This window comes from Hypomesus transpacificus, chromosome 9 (genome assembly GCF_021917145.1).
Source record: "Hypomesus transpacificus isolate Combined female chromosome 9, fHypTra1, whole genome shotgun sequence".
Classification (NCBI taxonomy): Eukaryota; Metazoa; Chordata; class Actinopteri; order Osmeriformes; family Osmeridae; genus Hypomesus; species Hypomesus transpacificus.
The window spans coordinates 13,672,339-13,695,472 of NC_061068.1; the positions used below are offsets into that span (position 1 = coordinate 13,672,339).

At 41.5% G+C, this 23,134-nt stretch overlaps 2 protein-coding genes across 8 annotated transcripts in view; both read right to left on the reverse strand.

Moving 5' to 3' along the window:
• Positions 1-1,027: 1,027 nt before the first annotated feature.
• On the reverse strand, positions 1,028-11,528 carry LOC124471360 (zinc finger and SCAN domain-containing protein 2-like). Its single transcript, XM_047025846.1, has 2 exons — positions 11,266-11,528; positions 1,028-4,581 (listed from the first exon to the last, which is right to left on the reverse strand). Exons 1-2 carry the CDS (start codon positions 11,456-11,458, stop codon positions 3,770-3,772), a joined length of 1,005 nt encoding a protein of 334 aa, XP_046881802.1. The 5' UTR covers positions 11,459-11,528; the 3' UTR covers positions 1,028-3,769.
• A 6,169-nt stretch (positions 11,529-17,697) lies between these two features.
• Positions 17,698-23,134, reverse strand: part of LOC124471298 (NACHT, LRR and PYD domains-containing protein 12-like) — a 54,828-nt gene continuing 49,391 nt past the window's right edge. For 6 of the 7 annotated variants that reach the window (XM_047025751.1, XM_047025749.1, XM_047025753.1 and 3 more), the window contains exon 13: positions 17,698-18,713. In XM_047025751.1, the coding sequence (XP_046881707.1) occupies positions 18,175-18,713 (539 nt within the window). In that variant the 3' untranslated portion in view covers positions 17,698-18,174. The remainder of the gene's footprint in view (positions 18,714-23,134) is intronic. The other variant, XM_047025754.1, reaches the window with a different exon arrangement.

Genomic DNA, 23,134 nt, shown 5'->3' on the forward strand with positions numbered 1-23,134 from the left:
TTATTTGCACAACATCTGCAGCAGTTCTGTAATGAAACTAAATTAATTATATCAAGTAAAGCTTTATTGCCTGATACAAGTTTTACCTATCTAAGTGAAGCGTGGCACACAACTTCCTGGCTAGAACATTTGGTGACCACAGCCGATGCTCATGACTCACTGGAAAGTATAGAGAAATGTTATGGGCTGGCCACCACTGATCACATACCAGTTTCTATGCTGCTAAATGTTGAGTATACCCCTGCTGGCCAACAATGGTAATGCTGCCCCCTCAAGAAAACTGGACTGGTCAAAATTGACCAAAGAGGATATGTACAGATATTCTCTATTAACTGACAGCTTACTCAGCGATGTTTAATTGCCTAGGGATGCCCTAATGTGCACGGATATGAACTGCAAGGATAAACATCATGCTGAAAAGCTCTGTGCCATGTATGATGATATTGTCAAATGTCTTTATGCTTCCAGTGAACCTTTTATTAATCACAAGAGTAAGGTCCCTAACACACGGCCTGGCTGGAATGAGTTTGTGTCTGAGCAACATGCTGCTGCTAGAGAAGCCTTTAGAGTCTGGTCAGAGGCAGGCAGACCCAGACAGGGAGTGCTGCTTGATAACAAAAAACTCACAAATGCTAGATTTAAATATGCACTTTGTTTTATTAAGAAAAATGAAAACACAATGAGAGCAGACTCGCTGGCCAGAAAGATGCAGAATAACAATCTTACTGACTTCTGGAAGGAGGTCAAGATCATAAATAATAACAGAACTCCCCTCCCTTCTGATATCAAGGAGGTTAGCTGTCCAGAGAAGATTGCTGATCTATGGGGTGTGCACTACAGTAAACTATTTAATTGTGTTAAAAGTAACACCGTGAGAATTGATAATTAATATAAAGGTATCTCTGCAGACTTGATAGTTAGATCAGTAGATATTTATGATGCCATCCACATGCTAGACAACAACAAAGCTTGTGGTAAGGATTGCATTTCTGCAGAGCATCTAAAAAATGCCAGTTATAGACTCAGTCCATTACTAGCCATGTGTCTCACTGGAATTATGGTTCATGGTGTTCTACCGAACTCTATTATGTCAGTGCTGTTAGTGCCTGTTCTTAAATATGAGGCTGGTAAACTGAACAGCATAGACAACTATCGACCCATTGCATTGGGCAGTATCTTGTCTAGTGTTTGAGAGAATTCTATTAATGAAATCGGAAATGTATGTTCTGACTTCTTACAATCAGTTTGGTTTTAAAAGAAAACATGGTACTGATCTCTGTATCTATTATCTGAAGGAGATTATCTCTAGGTACACAAGTCTTAATTCCTCTGTATTTTTATGCTTTATTGATGCTTCCAAAGCTTTCGATCGAATTTGTCATGAAAAACGTGTTTATGAAGCTGCTAGCGAGAGGTGTCCCTAAACCTCTAGTGAGGATTTTGGTGTTCTGGAATGCCATTCAAACTTTTCATGTTAAATGGGACAATGTTGTATCAGCTCCTTTCTATGTTGGTAACGGAGTTCAACAAGGAGAAATTTTATCTCCCTTTTTGTTTAATGTTTATATGGACGACTTATCAAGCCAGCTGAACAAGACAAATACAGGCTGTCTTGTAGGTGAATCTATTGTCAATCACCTGATGTACGCAGATGATTTGGTTTTACTCAGCCCATACAGTGCTGGGCTGCAACAGATGCTATGGGTGTGCTCTCAGTATGGCTTAGATCATGATATAAAATAAAATGCAAAGAAAACCACATAATGATAGTCAGAAGTAATCAGGACAGGAAATGAACCTTCCCTACCTTTTATTTATCTGGCATTTCCCTTCGTGTTTGTGAGTAAAATAAAATATCTGGGCCATGTCATTTCTGATGATTGGACAGATGACAACGATATATATCGACAGCGCTGTAAAATATATTCCCAGGCTAATAAGTTAGTAAGGAAGTTTTCTATGTGCTCAGATTCAGTTAAATGTTCCCTGTTTGGAACCTACATAACACCATTGTACAATGCTAATTTGTGGTCTATTAAGCTCTAAGGAGTATACAGAGACTGAAAGTAGCTTACAATGATACTTTTAGATTGCTGCTTCATGTGCCTAGGTGACATAGTGCTGCTTCATGTGCCTAGGTGACATAGTGCTGCTTCATGTGCCTAGGTGACATAGTGCTGCTTCATGTGCCTAGGTGACATAGTGCTGCTTCATGTGCCTAGGTGACATAGTGCTGCTACTTCATGTGCCTAGGTGACATAGTGCTGCTTCATGTGCCTAGGTGGCATAGTAATGCTTCCTGTGCCTAGGTGACATAGTGCTGCTTCATGTGCCTAGGTGACATAGTGCTGCTTCATGTGCCTAGGTGACATAGTGCTAGTCAGACGTTTGTGTCTAAGCACGTACCAACCTGGGAGGCGCTCTTGAGACAATTGATGTTTCATGTGTCAACTGGACAAGTCTGAGAACTGCATAGTAGAGGCTCTGGTCAACCCTCTAAAGAGCTGCTATCGATTTACTTCTAGCTTAAGACGACATTGGCCCAAAAGTCTTTATACTTTTTAATGCACTGTATTACGTATGTTGTATCTTTTTGTTTTTTCTCTATTTTTTATAGTTCTATGTCTGTTATTTTATATAGAACTTGCCGTCTGAAATAAAGATTTATATATTGTGTCTCTCACAATGCAAACTGTCTGTTTTGGTCATGTTCAATTTTTTGTCTTCCTGCTTGTTTCTTCCTGGTCAGTTTAATTTTCTTCCTCTGTCTAATTAGTAATTAAGCTATACAACTTCTGAAGATCCCTTGGAGAAACACTGAGTCACAGCAACTAAATATTTTCCTTCACAACCAGAGACAAAAAGAAAGAAAAGCGAGATGAGGGAGGGAAAATGTGGTGTAAAAAACATCACACTAAAGATGGAGAAGGATTATGGATTATGTGATTGAAAATGAACCTCACCCTTTTTACTTTTATATGCTATATTACTGAAAACCAGATGCAAAGCTGTTGACTGATTAGTATTGCCACTGAGAAGATATTAGGCCCAAAGTGCAAATCTGGATATTTAGGGGCTGAGGGCAAGAGAAGACTGTGTAGGCTATATGCTTTTTCCATAGAAAACTACAAGGCCCCGATATCATGGGACAGATTTATGACCCTACGGTCAGCAGCCCAGCGCAGCTGGATTTCAAGGCCAAACGTAGGCCTGGAATGTGGGAGAGAAAAAAAAACACTTACCTCGCCATGCTTTTACGCGCAAATTGCTAAACAAATATGCCTGAAGTGGGCGCAAAAGCGTTAGTACATGAGGCCCTCAGTTTGTTGGAATCCCTGTCATTCTGTTGTCTTGGATTCTAATAAACACTTTGCATCAGACCTTGTTGAGTTTCAGTGCTGTTTCAAACTTAGAAAAATTGGCCAAAACCTTAGTGCATTATTATTCTTCATCAAAAGAGGGTTGACTAGAGGATTAAAGTATAGTCTTAAGACCAGATAGGCCAAAAAGAGACACAAAGCTTTAAAGTGTTATTCCTCAACAACACCAACCCCATCCCAAATGATAACAACTTGCATAGATTTCACCCATAAGGTAACTCAGTGCTTTTACTGAACGCAGACCGATCATGCTTACTGTTTTGCATAGTCACTCCTCAAAGGCCCATTCTGAGCCAGGAAAAAGGCTTAGTGAAGCAAGTTAACTAAAAGATATCCCAGGTATATTGAACTTGCTCTGTTTAGGCATCAGCCTCTCTGCAAAAGATCTGTTAATTTGTTGAAACTGATGCAGTGTCTCTCCTGTGTATCCTCATGTGTTTTTCCAGAGAACTATTTTGAGAAAAGGGTTTGCTACATTCCTGACACTGATATGGTTTCTCTCCTGTATGTGTCCTCATGTGTTTTAACAGATAATCACTTCGAGCATACAGTTTGCTACAGTCCTGACACTGATATGGTTTATCTCCTGTGTGTGTCCTCATATGAGAAACTAAATTATTTTTCTGACTAAAAGTATTGTTACATTGTTGACACTGATATGGTTTTTCTCCTGTGTGTGTCCTCAAATGAGTAAACAAATTACTTTTCTTACTAAAAGTTTTGTTACATTGTTGACACTGATGTTTAGTTTTTCCTGTGTGACGTCTCTGTGGTATATGTTCCCTTGGCAGAGCCTCACTGTCTTGTGTTCTGTTCAGAAAAAGCTGCACTCCTCCATGTTCTTCCTCCTCCAAACTCTGAGCTGTAGGACAGTCTGGAACTACAACAGAGAGGGGCTGAGAGTCACTGTCCAGTTCTGGTGCTGCATAGTCTTGTACATGAGGCTCTGTTTTTATTTGCTCCTCTGTTGTGTTGCTGGGTAAAGAGTCTCCTTCTCTGTTCTCTACTTTACCAGTTTGGTCAAGATGTGAAAATTCAGAAAAGCGCTCCTGTTCCCAGTCATGTTTCTCACTGGGAGAAGTGAACATGGAGTGTGTAGTTTCAGACTGCAGTCCTTGGAGCTGCTCTTCCTCCTGACTGGTCCACAGCTCCTGTTCCTTCATTATCTGTGGGGGCTCCGGGAGAGAGAACTGATGCACATCTGGGGGGGAAGAAGAGGCAAGACAACAGTTAGATGTGGTCTGCTTCATTATTCGGCAACCTAGATTGACAAACTAAAGTATGTAGAGACAGGTCATCGAATGGGGTCTTTGGGATGGTCTTCCAAATAGTCCAAACACTCCACCCAACCCTGATCCAAAGATGTTCTGACTTCACAATCAATTTCACCACCACTATTGTTACAGCACATTTTACAGCTGGTAGTTCTGATATCATATGATATATGACTTGTTTAACCCTTGTGTTATCTTTGGGTCATTCTGACCCATCAGTCTTTTTTTTGTATTTTTTTTTTTACAAACGATCTTTGTGACCCATCGTCATATTACGACAACTTTACCGCATGCAAAAACAAATTGAAGCATTTTCTTTTAACTGTCGGGCTGTCTCAGAGCCCCCACATCGCGAAGGTTAAAAGAAAATGCTTTTTATTTGTTTTTGTATTTGGTAAAGTTGTCGCAACACAACGATGGTTTGTTGTGAACCTTCGGGTAGGGGTGGGCGGTATACCGGTATGAACGCGAATACCGGTATTGCGTTGTTCCATGATATGGATTTTACCATATCATGGATATCACGATATATTAATAAATGTATTAGTAAAGTGTTTCTGTTTGGTATAAAATATAAGTCCAGTGATACCGCCTAGTGGGCTAGTTCAAATGTGTATCTTTTACAAAAAAAACATGCAGCTTTGACGCTGCACGCATTGTGCCAGCCAATGAAAGTCAACAAACAAGCTAGCGCAACTCGAGGAAGCAAACATACATATGAGTAAACTGCTTTTGTTGGAAAGTGTAAGCGAGCATTAATGATGTCTGAAAATAACGCCAGTGGGGTTGATTTGCCGGACAAAGAAGAATTGGTTAAAAAAAATTGAGCCTCTGTCGTTTGGAAATGATTTGGTTTCAAGTTATCCGACATCGATCAACAAACAGTATCCTACTCTTAAGTTGTGTCGTCAAATTGTGCTAGCCAAAGGTGGAAACACAAGTAATCTCTTTCACCACCTGAAAGCCATGCATGTGCGCGAAAATGAATCTACCAGAATGCGTTTGACAACTCCAAAGCCAGGTTGGTTAGAATTGCGAAATGTATGTTTATTGTAGGCCAACAGAATCGAGTATTCAGCCATGTAATAATTGTTTATAGCTAGAGCTAACTCTACAAATATTAAACAGTTTTTTGCGATCCCATAAACGTAGGCTACTGTTGAACGTGTAGGCTACTGAGAAGTCGATCTTCCATGGTAATTTAACGCTGCAAAATTTGGAAAATTCAACTCATGTGACAGTGACACACCGGAGTTACCCAATCCAAATCCGTCCGAGTGCGGTAGGTTAGCCTCTGCAGTGCGGATTGCATTGTCATGACATTTTAAGAATAACTAATATCTCGTGATTAATACCGATACCGTCAGTGCTTACGAATTATACCGTGATGCACATTTTAGGCTATACCGCCCGGCCCTACCTTCGGGTCATGTGACCCAAAGGCAGCACAACGGTTGGAGATAACACATATCTAGGGCTGTCCCCGACTAAGATTTTCTTTGGTCGTCCAAGACTCGACAAAAACCACTGAAAATCGACTAATCAAACTTTGAAACGTTTAAAAAAAATAAAAATACGTAAAAACATTTTCAAGATCTGATTCAATGGCTGCTGGACATTGCAGATTCAGCCGCTAATAGCCTACTAATAATAAGACTCGTATCACCAGTCCTGTTGTAACCGGATGCCGATGGTATTTAGTATCTCTTACAATGTAATACAAATTAAAAATATTGTTTGTTTAAAATGCAAAATCATCAGAGCGCGCTTATCACTCCCTGAACTTGCAGCATGCAAACTTACGTAGAAGCTGAGTGGGGAACGTTGCAACAGAGAAAGATTTTGTTGTCTTGGCCGGAGAAGATAATGTCATTCGATTTGGATGTGATTCTTATAATAGGCATATTCATTTTTCAACCCAAGGCGTTAGTATGAGTGAAGTAGGGCTAGACAAACTTACGTTTTTCAGGTGGTAGGCTACATCATATTCGACGTCGAACTATGAAAAATAAACCGTTGTTGGCAGAGTTTGCATTCAACGTTTTTCGAGTAACCCGGTACTTTGTAAATGTACTTTAATGAAATGCTGCCATACCACAGATTCCTTTGCCATTTTGACTAATAACACCGACAAAGTAGGCTATGGCAGAGTTTGTAGTTCTGCAGCCAATTGTGCTTGTGCCGTGTGCAAAATACCAAACCAAAACAAATCGCAGATTAACGAAAGGGAAAACAGTAACACCTTTTCTTTTCAATTATATATTTTACCAGTTTGATTATTTGTCTTAAATAATATAATCTACAATTTCTGTTGAACATTTCGTTAATTCAGCAATGATTACACAAGCGGGAATCAGATCTCAGTCTGCCATATGGCAGCTCGACTAAAAAGATCTTAGTCGACCAAGAGCATATCGACCAGAAAATCGACTAAGTGGGGACAGCCCTACACATATCGGAACATTTATCTAGCCTTCTGAGAAGGCTCATGAGTGACTGTCATTATTCATAGACTCAACTTAGTAGGTTAATTCAATTTTTTTTTAATCAATTTCCTTAGCCAGGACTGATGCCAGATCTCCTTTGGTTTCACTCCAATATACAGTGAAACCATTGCTTTTGATTAGTGTCTGCAGGCCACAAGCATCATGTACACATCTGAACTGAGATTGGAACCTGTGTCTGTTGTGGACTAGTCTTTTGTTTTGTGGGGTGTTACTAAGTACTGAACATGCAGGATGCACAAACTTAGCTTCATGACCTTTTCCCTTTATTTTTTACTGTAAAAGATGGAAATATAAAAGTTACCTTGCTTAAAATATACCTTTTGGAAAGCAGTTCATCTTTTACTCTCTTACCTATTCACAGTAACAGACATTTTGGCCACCAGGGGTGCCCAAACTTTTTCATGCCACTGTACTAGGTGTGCAAAATCGACCCTAAAAAAAACGAATTATTCAACACACAAACCACTATGTAAGCCGCGGTTTTTCGGATCTACGAGAACACACAACCTAACACCTTTTGTCCTTTCCCGTACCCTGTCCTGGAGAGTACCTGTCCAATGAACTGTCAGTATATCAATGATGAGTCACGTACTGGAAGGAACAGGAGTGAGGCAAATCATACGAAGCTAGGCAAGATAAGAATGGCTGTTTATCAATCCACGCTTTTTTCAGTTGTTGTGTTCTTGCGAACACTTTTCACGTCATCTTTCATTTCCCAAGTACGGTTCTAATCCAAACAACACAAGTTACCAAGAACACCAAAAATACCCGGAAGTGTTTTTGATCCGCCCCTTTTATCGAGAATGCATCGGATGGTGACTTGGTCAGCGAGAACGCATAAGATTTCCCAGAACTCATTGCAAGAACAGACGCATCTCAAATCGTTCTCCGTCCTCGGGACCGTTTTCGCAAGGGTGCTTGCAAGAACGTTCTTTATAAGAACATACTTGCGTTCTTGTGATTGATAAACAGCCAGTGTGGAGAATGGAGATGGTGTGTGAGATGTGTAGGCGAAAGGTTCGATTAAATGTTGATTTCTTATGTTATCAAATCTCTGGATGTAAGACAATGTTATTCATGCAGAGAAAATACAGAGAGAACACTGAAATGGTAATGTTTTTTTTATTCCCCCTAATGTGCACGAAACCGTGACCCATAACTGCAATACAAACCGAACCATGGGCTTGTTGAATGGTTGCACCCTTACACTGTACTATTATTACTGTTCACCATGCTGCTGATATGTGGCTACTTTGCAATGTGACTAGTAAATACAGACAAGCCCTCGACTCAGACAACTGAAATACTGTTTGTACACTTATGATTCTTACTTTCTGTATGCAAAATTTACTTTGGATAAATGAATGTATTTTTGGTTTATTAAACTTTTGGTTCATAGACAATTGACTGCAGCCTATGCATGTGGGCATAGGAGGTCTAATAGTTAGAAGTGTTATTATAACCTTAAATACTGATATATTAACACTTTGTAATATATCAATTATGTAATTATATTGTAACAAATTCACCATTCAATTCTTGCGGGGATTGAACATTGTAGATGTTTTCTTTTGAATTTAGCTTTTAGCTCTACTGTTCTGGACGTTCGTTCGCTTGTCTCAAAGCGGTTATGAGGTTTGCTATTCTGGTTGATGTCACTCGGATAGTTAAATAGGGACACAGCAAGTGTCTTACTAGTTTAAATATTTGAAAGAACTGGAGAAAGGAAGGTGCTAGATACAGGATACGTTAGCATTGCTAGTAACTGTTACTAGTAACACCTAGACTGTAGTAGGCATGTAAACTAGTTTAGCTTGCTAATGCAAGAGCATAGGTAGAATGTGTGATAATTTAGCCTAGTTTATTGGCAATGGGGCAAACATTGTTTCATGTTCCTGACTGTGTTTCATTCAAATAAATAACCCGTGTCATATCTACAATTAACAATGCATGTTTGTCCAGATCTTTGTCAGGTTATTTTTCAGCAAGATATCTAGAGCTAGCTAACTGAAGCCTAGTTGATTCACGATATGGTTTGGTTGCTAAGCCTTACGTTCTACCCACCCAAGTCAATCCAGTTTGTGTCAACAACAGAAGTGGAAACAAGTGATGTTATCATTTCAAATGATATGTAGTCAATCTGTTGAAAACAGTGTTGCATAGACATAATACATTTATTTGCGTGTTTTTATTTCAAGTCTCCACCTTCGGTATTTCAGTGAGTGCTGCTGTTGGCCGTATTGCGTTTTTGCTCCCCAGCTTCACTCGTTCAAAACCAACCAATCAGCGCGCAGCTTATCTGAATATTAATGAGCATACCATAAAAGGAGAAAAGCTCGTGTTTTTTCCCAGGAACATTTCAGAGGATCAATCAGGGGGCATAGAAGAGCACCCGGGCCATTTTCAACCCAACCAATGTTACGTACCCTATTCGGAGACCTTAAGGAACAGTGTGAAATACCCAAAAAACCCAGTCAATCGCCCCTTTAAAACTCCATTGTCCATTCACAAAAGAAACTGGACTCACTACCCAGCTAACAAGGGACGTCCTGGGGATGTTCGGTGACGTTCCTATTTGGTCCCCTGTAGGTTATACCGTGACATTATCCTAGAACGTTATTAAAGTTTCTTAAAGGTCACAATTTAGTGGGTTATAGACATTTATTTTTAAACTTTCAGGGGACGTTCCAGGAACGTCCCAGGAACGTCCCTGGTTGGTTATGATATGACATTATGTTTAAAACTTTCGGGGGGTTCCAGAACGTCATTCGTTGGTAATAACGTAACCATCTAAATTCCTAACTGATATTTTCTTTGTGTGTCATTCTGTGATGTGAATTGCTCGAGCTATAGCCTACTGTCACTCTGGAAACTGTACAGTATTAAATCAATTGTTTATGTATGATACCAATAACTTGCATTTGAGCGAAGTAATACATTATAGTCATAAATAATTTGGGGATGTACCATCACTGAAACAAAACATCTAAGCTGGATCCAGCCTATCCAAGCAACAGCTGCGTCTCTAAAAATGTTCCATACTAGCCTATTACAGCACATCTCTCGCGGAAAAAACCTTTTGATTCCATAATCAATTTGTGTAAATATATCTTCAACTTAAGTTTTAGTGTTGATAGTTTAGTTCTTTGTTATTGTGTTTTTAATAGTGTTTTTTGTGTAGCTGGCTAGTTTAGAATAATTTAGCGCACTCCTGTGAAGGTGGGCCACCTGAAAGACAGAATTTCAGGTGAATATGTTTTAATACAAACTTTAGCTCTACTATGTATGTATTTGTATGTTTATCCAACGTGAAATAGCCATATCGAAAATTAATGTATATTAATTCAGTCCTAAAAATAACTCCAGGAGCATATGGATAAAATACACTTCCACCTAATGTTGTTTGCATATGATCTGCTGTCTAACTGTAGCTAATTCATGTTGCAGGTGTTGATTCCGGACGAACTGGTGGTGGACGAGGAGGAGTAGGGAGAGGATGAGGGGGAGGAATAGGAGTAGGGGACGGGTTGACACAGTTAAAATATAAGAAAATTAATTAAGGCTTTTAAAATGCATTTGAATAAAGTGTTTGTTTATACTGTAAATCGTGTTTTTTCTTCTACAAGCATACACATAATAAGTTACAATACACAATACTTAGCAGCAGCCTGTTATACTTAAAGTTGATTTTTTTAAATAAAGAAGTTAAATTACATTGTTGAGTTTAAGTGAACACATTCAGTTTAGTTATGCACTATAGGCTAATATGCATTTTATACTTTGTATACAAAACATATCCATTAAATGCATACATGTGACTATAAATTAAGGTTGAGAAATTGATTCTGCATTTGGTATGCGAAAGTTATCGGGACGTCGCAAGGGAACGTCCCTATGACGTCGCAGACAAACGTCCCCTGAACGTTCCCTAAATGTTATGAGGACGTTCAGTGGACGTCCTGGGGCCGTCATTTTGTTAGATGGGTATCTTGTTTGATCTATTTACTCCCCAAACGACATCTGGGTTTGACTGTGCAGCATCAAATGAGATATAATGAATATAAACATAGCATGTTATGATCAACTATAGTTATTATATTGAACCTTTTCGGTGAAGCTTGACCTCAGGTTGAGTTACAATGTCCAACAATCGTTGCAGTCGCGCGCACTCCTCCTTCGAACGAGAAATCTCCTCTTCGAATTCGGCAAATGATTTCTCAGCGGCTGCGAATATCTCCAAAACTGATGTTGTTAATCGCTCAGTGATAAAATCCCTGAACACCTCTAGTTTAGACATTCTGGTGTTGAAAAACTTTACGAAATTGTAGCTCGACGAAGTTGGCTTTCTCCCCCAAGCTCTTTCATAGCCGGATCGGATGTAACAACTCAAGTTGTTCCGGTGATGAGTTCACTGGCTTCTTCCAACCTTAGCGCCATCTGCTGTGGCGGGGTTTGATCATTTGTGGCTTGACTACATATGACATAGGCTACTGTAGTAGACCATAGACCAGGGGTCGGCAACAGGCGGCCCGCGGGCCAATTGTGGCCCGCCAGCGATTTTATTTGGCCCGTCAAAATATTTCCAATGATATATTTTTTATAACGTTTTTTTCCCCGTCGACTTTTATTTTGAAACCGGAAACTGGGTATGGTGTCATTAGATGTTGTCGACTTCATGCAGCGCCGGCGTCGCCTGCAGCCCGGTTGACTTGAAGTAACCAATGGCATTCTCAGCTTCAAGGCAGCCGGCTGTCGGCGCTGCCGTCGCTGCATGAAGTCGAATACACTTATTGACTTTTCTGAAGTATTTTTTCGCCATGTCATCGCTACCATATGATCGCTACACCTCACGGCTGACAGATCGCCTGAGGTGAAAGCACAGTTATGGTTAGTAATCATGGGCAGCGCTCTCTATGGCAGCGCTAGGAAGGGGCTAGCAGGTGCTTCAGCACCCCCAAGAAAGACCAAAGCACCCCGATAGCACCCCCCACGACATTGCTTATTAATTTATAGTTTCAGGCCCGGAATGGCCATCGGGAGAATAGGGAGAATTCACGGTGGGCCGCTTTGCCCGCTTATAAATTGGGCCAGAAGATCGCCTGCTTTCTCTTTGTTTTTTTCACACACCGAATAACAGGATATGCCTTAAGTTTGTTAAGTTACTGTGTGACTGAAAAGTAAGCTAATAGGCTACATTATGTTTTAATCTAATTAAGCGCATGATCAGACCGTGCATTAAAAAGTGCAGTTCAGTTGTCGCGCATGTTTCTCAAACACAAACCATAATTTATTGTTGTGGAGGGAGTTAGCTAGATTAAGCTGAAGCGAAAAAAATAAAATGGAAGGGATAAGATCCCAGGAGGAACTGAAAAAGCCAGGTAAAAAATTAAATTTTTGCTCGCATTAATGTGAAGTTCCGATTTCACCTCACATTAAAACCTTGACTAGGTCCTAGTAATCCTATTCTCACTTGATGACAGTATTTATGTGCACCAACGATGACGACCCACCACGTTGGGATGACAGTGACGACCATGTTGATACAGTTCGTTAACAGACCACCAATGGGCTCATGCACATGGTTTATTATCGTTAGCTATTTGTAGTAGACCTACCCATTCTCCATATAGGCCTAGTTGTTGCGAGTGCACGTATCGCAAGGGCACCTATCGCAGCGTCTAAATAGGCAGTAACCCAGACTCTGGCCCGCCGTCTAGTGGCGAGGAAAAATACTGGCCCGTGGCCCAAGTTACTTGCCGACCCCTGCCATAGACTGTATGTTACAGACCCAGCATCAAAGCTGTTTAAAGCTGGCGTCCCGTTGGTTTCTATGGAAAGAGTTTAGTGGTAAAGCATGTAATTAACTAGACAAGGTAGGTGTTCTCAAGACTCATGCATTCAACGTGAGTTGCCACTTTCAATACAGAAAAATAAGGGACTCCTGCCGCAGCTGGACCACGATGACCACAGGCCCGATGACGTGCCAGTGGTGGTAAATCTAAACTTAAAACATGTTTTCATAAAAATATTAAGATTGATACATGGACATCATGAAAATATGAATACACAGCTATGACGATAATAAACATGGGCCAACAAAGTTTGACAGTGAGACCACAAAAAATTGACTTTTGGAGGAACTTGTGAGATGTGAACCATATTTTATTAACTTGTTAAATTAACAGATCCATAACTTATTAACTTTAAATTAAACAACTGCTTTGATACTCAAAAAAGTATATTGGAAAAAATATATATAGTGCAGGAAGCTTGCAAAGGATCTTCCATGAACATCATGAACATGATAACATCAGTGGAGCAGAGGTAGTAGTGTGCAGTATTAGAGCATGTCAAGCCTACTTTGTAGTGTAGGCTACGTAAGGGATAATGCCCGACGAGGTGTCCAATATCACCTGATAATGGACGATGTGGAGGCGTGAACCGTCCGACGCGCAGCGGAGGTGATATTGGACACCTCGAAGGGCATTATCCCGCTTATACCATGGTCACTTGCCACATTTTTTTTTTTACAAACATTAATTCATTTTTTCGGGCGTTTTGCAAAAGAAATCTTTTTTTTACGTTAGCCAAAAACGATATTTTATAGTCTGCTCAGCTCATAGAACCAACACCGGCTTTCCCTTGGCTGAGATATTAGCCCGAAAGCTAACGTTATGCTAGCAGGATTCAGAGGCAATAACATTGTGTATGGCCGCAGCCTGTGGAGCGAGTTGAATAGCAAATGGATGTGAGATGACCGCATCAAAGTTGATATTTTCTCCAAACAGTGATTATAATTTGACAGTATGTTTAACAACAAGACTAGCCAAGTATCGAGCCATGTAATTGTCCCCAAATAAAATCTATATTTTTAAGAAGAAAATAATCGGCCATGTTGCTGCTACTGTCGTGTTGGCCGCAGCCTGTCTGCAGTAGATCGACTAGCGAGGTGAATTGAGTTAGCGGCTCGCGCTCTGCAGCGATCGTTTCGGCAGCTGGTCAAATCTTTTTGCAACCCGCTTGCGAATTCGATGCAGGATGATAAAATACATTATATCATATGATATTTGGATAAACAAACATGCCAGTGTGTCCCATGTGGAGGACTAAAAGTGCCAAAATTAATTTAATAAATACACCATTAAATAATTACTTAAATGTGTCATTAATTAAAATAGGAATAAAATACATAAATGTGTTATTTAATGTGTCACGAATTCATTAAAATACCAATTCATTTAATTTCAAATACATTTATAATTATTTCACTATTTCATTAAGTATTTCATGGTCTTGTAATACTGTGTGGACAATATTCAAATGCAATACGCCAAACAGCGCCCCCAGTCGATTGCATTTTCATTTTCATGTCGAGTATGTAAACCCAAGTCTGCACACTTGGCCATGACAACTACAACAGTGACTTCAGAGAACTACAATTCGACTTTAATCTGTCTGATACGCCCCCGAGCGTGGTGAACTATGGGAAGGCGACTGATGGCAAGCGAATCGCGTCGCTGCAGTGTGAATGCACTGTAAGGGGGCGGGACTAAGGGCTGCATATACATTTATTTGGAATAGCCTTGGGGGAAAGGGGGGCCGGCCAACCTCAGTTTTCTGCCGACATTTTATTTAATAGTTTATTATAAGGCAAGCGGCCCTCCGGCCCAGAAGTGTCTCGGCCCATCGGGAATTCTCCCGATACTCCCGATGGCCAGTCAGTTACTGGTCTGAAGTAGAGAGCCTGGATAGAGCGATGGAGGATCTTCATGAACTTTCTAGGGAGTTGGTGAGAGACATTTGCTGCTTCTCTCAGCACAGGGTTCATACACATTTTGACCAACGGATTTCCATGACTTTTCCATGCCTTTTCCATGACTTTAAACCAAATTTTCATGACCAAACTTTTTGTGAAATCTTGGTGTATACGTTAAAACGTTGTATTACACCGCTGTTCGTAATACTGTAGAATGCTCCATTCACCTAAATGGGGCTTCCCAACGTTCTTCGGTGAACAATTTTTTTACATTTGAACTATGCTATGCATATTTGACCGCTGTCAATGGAAGTGGCCTTTTTGCCTCAGATTCACATCTTTTGTAGCAACTCCGCAAGCAGTCCGGTAACTTTTCAACCCCAGCGTACTCCGTTGCTTAGCGACGTCAGCTGATTTGAAGCCTAAAGAATGTTCAACGTCTATGAAGTTCAACCCGAGAATGTCTAATGAAGAGAGAACTCCCACTCTCGGGAAACTTACGGGTTCTGAACTGGTTGCAGTTCCACTCAAGTTCCATATGAGGGCGCTAACGGTCGAGTGCAGAATGAATGGAGGTCTAAGGAGCTATACCCCTCAAAATACACTTTTCTCAGGATATAATTTTTTGTCTAGTAATTTGAATTCTGAAATCGAAAGGGGAGGCAAAAGAAATACACACCACTGGGTGTTGGATTTTTTTAAAAGTCGCCTTTCTGTTCTAAAAAGCCTTCGAAAATTGCATTGACGTCACACACATCGTACGACCAGAGCTACTGCTTGACGGCAAGCTCTGGTTACTTCCACTTTACTCTCGAGGCATCGACAACACAGCTGACAGGTTAGGCTTTCCCTGTCAATACACATGCTAGAAAGAGTTTTGGCTTGCTAATGTTGTTGCTAATGTTGCTAATGCTCTGACATTCTGGTTCTGCTTCGGATGCCATCAAGCGGGATCTCTGGTCGTAGTCAGTCCTTCCCTAACCAATCAGCATTCGTTAGCAGAATGCTAGCGTGTTATGGGCAACAACGACTTACCATGTAAGAAATCGAAAGGACATAAGTACTCGTTCATTCACTACAATCAAATCTGAGATTTATCAACTTTAGCTGTTTAGCTCCATAGACTCCCATTCATTTTGCACTCGACCGCGATCACTCCCAGTGGAACTCTGGTGGAACTTCAACAAAATTCGGTACAATGGGGCTTAATAGGGAGTGGGCAGGCTCTCCTTAAACAGGCTCTGGTTCAACGTCAAACTATTTTTCTGCTGATCAACACTACGAACGGTAACAAATAAATTGTAAAAAGACACTGTGTTAAGTTGTTTTTTTGGCAAGTAGCCGTGTAAGCGGCATAATGTATAGAACGCCGGTCATAGTCGGGAAAATAAGCCCCTTCAGCCCACATTACCTCCGCAGTTAGGACATTTTTTGTCACAGCATCGGTTATCGACCCTTGCTGCTAGTAGGCGTAGCAGTGGACCTCGCTGTGGTGAGAAAGCCGGTGATGGGTGCTGCTGTAGCTTTGCTAGCAGCACCCATCACCTGGCTGCTGTAGCTTTGCCAGCAGCAGCGCTCTGATGTTTGCTACCTTTGGAATGGCTAGTTAATGCCGCCTCTCCCATGTTTGAAATGTCGAATGATTTTCCACCACACAACCGACATTTTGCTCGTCCCGGGTCTTTGTCTGTTTAATGTATCTTTCCATTTGTAGCCAAGCATCGTTAAAGCTACACTTTCCTGGCATTTTGAATTATCCCTCGCGCTTCTCTGAGTTACTGTTGCTATGGCCATCTAACTTTTCAGTTAGTATGAGAGCGTATGCCTGCTTATATTTTGAACATATTTCTTTTAAACGCATGTGAATTATTTAAAACTCAGCGTAAATGAACAACATGAAAATATGATTATAACAACTTTCCATGACTTTTCCAAAACTTTTGGGATAAAAATTTTTTCAAGCACTTTTCCAGGCCTGGAAATAACCATTTAAACAATTCCATGACTTTTCCAGGTTTTCCATGACCGTACGAACCCTGTCAAGAGCTCCTGGCAAGTTTTAGACATTTGGTCCTGCACCTCGCACGCTGTCTCAACATGGGGGCTAGCAGGACCGAGTCTTCCCCTTGATTATTAGCCGTAGCATTGCAAAGTGTGGAAATAACTCCAAGAACTTAAATAAGTTCCTCTACTCCTCTGCCTTTTGCTGTTTCATGTTGATGTGATGCTCCTCCTCTCCCTCACTCCCCTTTCCTTCTCCCTCTCCTCCTCTTCAACTCTTCATCTCTGCTCCCCTTAACAACGGCCACCGGGTCATGGTATACAGTCTCCAGGGTGACAGTGGACTCACTAGAGGAGTTTTTTGTAAATTGTAGGGTGTGCTTGCTTGCGTCAGTTGCAGATGGGTCCATTTAATAAACAAGCTGAACCCCCTTTGAAACAAGATATTCTAACAACGTTGTCACTGGCAGTATTTTTCAAATGGAATCGCGATTCAAACAGAACCATTTGCTGACTGAAAATAGCCCCCCAAACACGTAAATAAGCTTGATATAAATTTAGGGGGAAATGGCTACTTCAAGAAAAGTTTGCTGGAAGCGATAATTGTGTCTCAGTCTAGAGCCCTGCATGGAGAAGCTGATTTGTGCTACGAGCAAGCTAGCCTAGCTGCTGTTGCTAGCCAAACTTCACTGAATATGCCAGAAATGAAAAACGTTTCTTTTGACCAAGTTTAACCTGTGGCTTGAAGACAGAAACGCACCACACAAGTTTGAGTTTAAATACATTATTTAATGTGACATTACTTACTGTACATGCAAGTCTTGAATTGCTTAAATTTATGATGCTGCTAGTACACGGCACGATACGATAGTACTTACTGTGCAACAGTCTATCCAACCTAGCACGTCTATGCACGTCGTATTTAATGCGTCACTGCCAACATGTGTCGACGTTGTGACGTAGGCTAGCACCGAGTACCCTTCAATGACATAAGGCACTTTTTGCCACAAAAACATTGTAACCTCCTAAACTGTGCAACGGAACGTAAATAAAAATACAAGCAACGCAATCGGGACCAAGACAATTCTTTTGACACCGGCATTGTCTATGTAGTCCAATTTTCCCACCCTTAAGGGTGGGAAAATAAAAATAAAAAATATATATGAGAGAGAACAATGGTTGTGCTCGCCGAAGGCTTGAGCATACACAATAACATCTATGTGAGCACAGTTTGTGTGTGTGTGTGTGTGGGGGGGCTATTCTACCTGACAAAGGGAAACTGAGGAGTCAGAATCTTCAACACAGAACCCAGGATAGAGGGGCTCAGTGAATGTGGTGTGGAATGTGTGCAGGTGGGTCAGTGTGTCAGAGGAGACTGTGTAGAAGGACAGAGTGCCGGCCGGCCAGTCCAGATACACTCCTACTCTGTGGGAGCTGGAGGGGGAGACAGGTATGACAGTTCTCTTCTTATTGTGCCTGGCAGAGTAACTGTTATCATCCCAGTACAGAGTCCAGGATTTGTTATTGTATCCAAGCACACAGTCATCATCCCCTCCTCTCCTGCTGATTCCTTTATATGTCACTGCTATATAAACCCATCTTCCAGTCCTCTCTGCCTCCCAGTAACAGCACCCAGACAGACCCTCTCTACACAGCACCTGCGGACAGTAGTGAAATCTCTTTGGGTGATCAGGATATGGCTGCTCCTCTTCCCTCCATGTCACCTTTCTGTTCTCCTCAGACAGAGAGAGGTTTCTGTGTGCTGTGTGTGGGTCCAGTGTGAGCTCACAGGCATCTGATGGGGGAGACCAAGACACAATATATTACTGACATTATTGACATTATGATGTGATCTCTCTCTCGATGCTGGCATCTGACTATAACTCTCTCACCACTCTTCCTCTCTCTCTTTTTGTTCCAACCTTTCTACCCTGCTACTTGCTCACTGTACATCCGTCCACCCCTCTGTTATTTTGTTGAATTCATTAATCTATTTGACAATGCAGTTGAACATAGCTACAGAGCAAAGTTTGCAGCTGATGTGATGCACATAGAGTTTATAGCAAGAGCTAATTTTCAACTCCCGTCCCTGGATGGGCCTTTCTACAATAGCACATAATACAAACATTATACACTTTTAAAAATACAAAATAAAGAAATACACAGTGCAATTTTACATATTCAGAAAACACTTATTCTAAAAACTAATTCAAAATGTACACAATGCAATTGAACAGATTGAAAACTCACTCATTCACTCTCAGACATTTACAAATGGGTACAGTTTTGGTTTGTTTTCAGCCATGCCTTAAAGGGGCAATTGACTGGGTTTTTTGGGTATATCACACTGTTCCTTACGGTCTCCGAATAGGGTATGTAACATTGGTTGGGTTGAAAATGGCCCGGGTGCTGTTCTATGCCCTGTGACAGATCCTCTGAAATGTTCCCGGGAAAAAACACTAGCTTTTCTCCTTTTATGGTATGCTCATTAATATTTAGATAAGCTGCGCGCTGATTGGTTGGTTATCAACGAGTGAAGCTGTGAGCAAAAACGCAACACGTCCAACAGCAGCACTTGCTGAAACACCGAAGTTGGAGACTTGAAATAAAAACGCGCAAATAAATCTATTGTGTCTACACAACACTGTTTTCAACAGATTGACTATATATAATTTGAAATGATAACATTACTTGTTTCCACTGTTGTTGAAGCAAACTGGATTGACTTAGGTGGGTAGAACATTAGGCTACAGCTTAGCAACCAAACCATATCGTGATTCTACTCGGCTTCAGTTAGCTAGCTAGGCTAGCTGTAGATATCTTGCTGTAAAATAACATGACAAAGATCTGGACAAACATGCATCGTGAATTGTAGATTTTCATTACACAGGTTATTTATTTGAATGAAACACAGTCAGGAACATGAAACAATGTTAGCCCCATTGCCAATTAACTAGGCTAAAATATCACACATTCTACCTATGCTCTTGCGTTAGCAAGCTAAACTTGTTTACATGCCTACAGTCTAGGTGTTACTAGTAACAGTTACTAGCAATGCTAACGTATCCTGTATCTAGCACCTTCCTTTCTCCAGTTCTTTCAAATAGATTATCTAGACAGGCGTTAGCAATAAGCCAGACTGCTGTTCGTTTTCTGGCTATTTTTTGGAAGCTTCCCTTCTAATGCCGACTACAGCTAGTCTATCTAGAGTCATTTGATGTGTGTAGAAACGTATTTAGCATTCTACCTGGTATGCTATATACAGGAAACGTTAGCATTGCTAATAACTGTTAGCACAACATCATACTGTCCTTATAGCTTGCGGTTGCAATGAGCATACGGTCGGAACAGCACCTCTTTCCAGCTTCCTAGCAAATCCTGCTGGAAATTGTCCAAGGTTGTCAAAACTGTCTTGGGTGAAATGTTCAGAGCAAATGAATGATTGAGTGTCGAACTTCGCCGTGATCTTCTCATAGACAACAGCAGCCATGCCTGTTGAATGTTTGGCTCCTTGGGAAGACCTCCTTGGTGAGTTAGCCTTCCCTGTATAGCCTGGAACACAGCATTTACGACCGTGGTCCATTTTCAAAATCCTTGTTATAATTCAAAACGTTCTTCTTTGTAATTCCTTATAATTAGCCTACACAGAGCAGCGCGCAGCTAAACTAGTATCGGAGATAGACGCTACCTCGGGCTGGTCTGGATGTAAATTCTGGGGCGTGACAAAGATACAGACCAGAGCCAATAAGAGGGCGATCACCGGTCCTACGTAGGACCAGTAGCTTTGTTGAAAAGTTAACATTTCACAGCCAAATTTTTTCTTTTTGAGATTTGCATAGGAAAGAGGTGTCAATGGACTTTGATATTCACGGTATGTTCAGTTTACCCACCGAACTGTCGTTATTCAACTATAACAAGGTAAAATCGGTTTTGCAGTCAATTGCCCCTTTAAGCCTAGAGGTGAACATTTTTAACTCCGAAATGAACTTAATTTCTGTGGGCAGTGAGTTCCACAGTTTACAAGCCCTGAAAGAAAAGGCTGATGTACCAAAAGATGTTCTGTGCTGTGGGATTTTACAGTTTTGGTTTAGGGAGCCTCGTCACTCTACTGCTATTTGGTCTCCGAATAAATGTACTCAGGGGTTCAGGAGCCAAAACATTTTGGTCACAATTTGAGAAAACATAAATTGCTGAAGCTTTCAAAACTTTCTTGAGAATGTGGCAGTGATGAAAGCGAATTGGTTTTCTATCCATAATTTTCATTGCTTGGTTATAAAGTGAACCAATGTGCTTTGTAGCTGAGGGGGCTGCCTGGGTCCATGCTGTCATGCAGTATGAAATATGAGAGAAGATAATAGCATGCATGTACAGCAGGGCCGCCTGGTGCGGACTGTAATGTCGAATTAATTTGAAACAATTTAAATTTTGTTCTATTGTTTTACATATTTTCTCAATACGTTTATCACATTTTAGTTGGGGGTCAAGGACCAACCCAAGATACTTGAATCGAGTTGCTGATTGTATTTTATCATTTTGCAAATGTATTTGACATTTTTGTTCTAAGTTGTGTTTTTTAATTGAAAAACACAGCAACTGTTTTTATCAAAATTAAAACCAACTTGTTTTGAATGAGCCACTGACTAACCTCTTTCACTCTCCCTCTTCCTTACATTCTCTCTCATTCTGTTCTCCCTCCCTCACCTGCAACCAATCTCCCTCCACATCACTCTCTCCATCATCCCTCATCTCTTTACCCCTGATATGCCCCCATCACTCCATCTTTCTATCCTCCTCCTGTTCCTTCCACATATTTCTCTCTCTATCCCACCCCTCTCTACACTTTACTTTTCTCTCCTCATCCTCCTTTTTCTCTCAACTATCCATCCTGTGTTCCTCTACAACCACTTTGTTCCCATGGTCTCCCCCTCTCTCTCTCTGGATCCTCATCCAATCACTCTAAATGAGGTAACTTAAGAGAGCATAGAGGAGAGGAGAGGCAGTGGCGGTTCTACACGGGGGCCCACAAGGGCCAGTGCCCCTGTAAAAATGTCCCTGGTCCCCCCCTGTGGCCCCCGAGCTAACTGAATACAATTATTATTTTTTTTACACGTTTTTCTTCTAGTAGTCATCATGAAACGAGGTAGGGACATTGCAGCCTTTTTTCCCAAGTAAATACAAAAGTTAGAGAAACATATCAAGGTATTGAGAGAGCTGAGGAGCTGGAAGAGGGAGAGCCAGAGCCGTTTGTATGATTTTAATGTAAAACAACATTTAAGTATTTAATGTTGAAATATAATTTGTTTCCATTTTTAAATGTGCTCCTCTGATTAAACACTGGCCCCCCCTTGGCCCCCCCAGTAAAATTTGTCTAGAACCGCCACTGAGGAGAGGGAACACACACACACCCGCTACTGGAGCTTAGACCAGACACTGGGTGAGGGAGGGGAGAGGACAGGAGGAGAGAAGAGCAGAGGAGTGGGAGGGATGAGGGGAGGAGAGGATGGAGGGGTGGAATGAAGAAGGGAGGGAGAAGAAAAGAGAAGGGTGGATGACAGGACAGGAGGGGAGGAGAGGAAAAGGGATGGAGGAGAGAAGCGGGGCAGAGGGGAGGAGATGAGGAATGGAGGGGGGAGAGGTAAGGAAACAAGAGAGGAGGGGGAGAGGGAAGGGGAGTGGGAGGATAAGAGAGAGGTGGAGGAGGGAAGAAAAAAGGGGAGGAGAGGACAGGGTGGGAGAAGAGAAATCAAGAGAGGAGGGGGAGAGGGAAGGGGAGGGGGAGGAGAAGAGAGGGGGAGAGGAGAGAAGAAGAAAGGGGAGGAGAGGACAGGGGAGGAGAAGAGAAATCAAGCGAGGAGGGGGAGAGGGAAGGGGGAGGATAAGAGAGGGGGAGAGGAGGGAAGAAGAAAGGGGAGGAGAGGACAGGGTAGGAGAAGAGAAATCAAGAGAGGAGGGGGAGAGGGAAGGGGAGTGGGAGGATAAGAGAGGGGGAGAGGAGGGAAGAAGAAAGGGGAGGAGAGGAAGACATTGACAGAGGGGAGATGGGAGAAGAGAAGGGAGGGGAGGAAGAAGAGGAGAGAAGAGGGACACACACACCAGCTACTGGGAGGAAGAGAGGAGAGAAGAGAGGGAAGTTAAGGAGTGGAGGAGAGCAGGAGCAGAGAGAAGGAAAGGAGAGGACAAACGGAGAGGAGGACAGGGGAATAGAGGTGAAAAGAG

What these genes read in the sequence shown, in the direction of transcription:
- LOC124471360 (XM_047025846.1), bottom strand. Translation starts at nt 11,458, where the DNA reads ATGTCTAAACTAGAGGTGTTCAGGGATTTTATCACTGAGCGATTAACA. An exon ending in GGTCAAGCTTCACCGAAAAG is followed by an intron (nt 4,582 to 11,265) that starts GTTCAATATAAT and finishes CTTCCCCCCCAG; the next exon opens with ATGTGCATCAGTTCTCTCTC.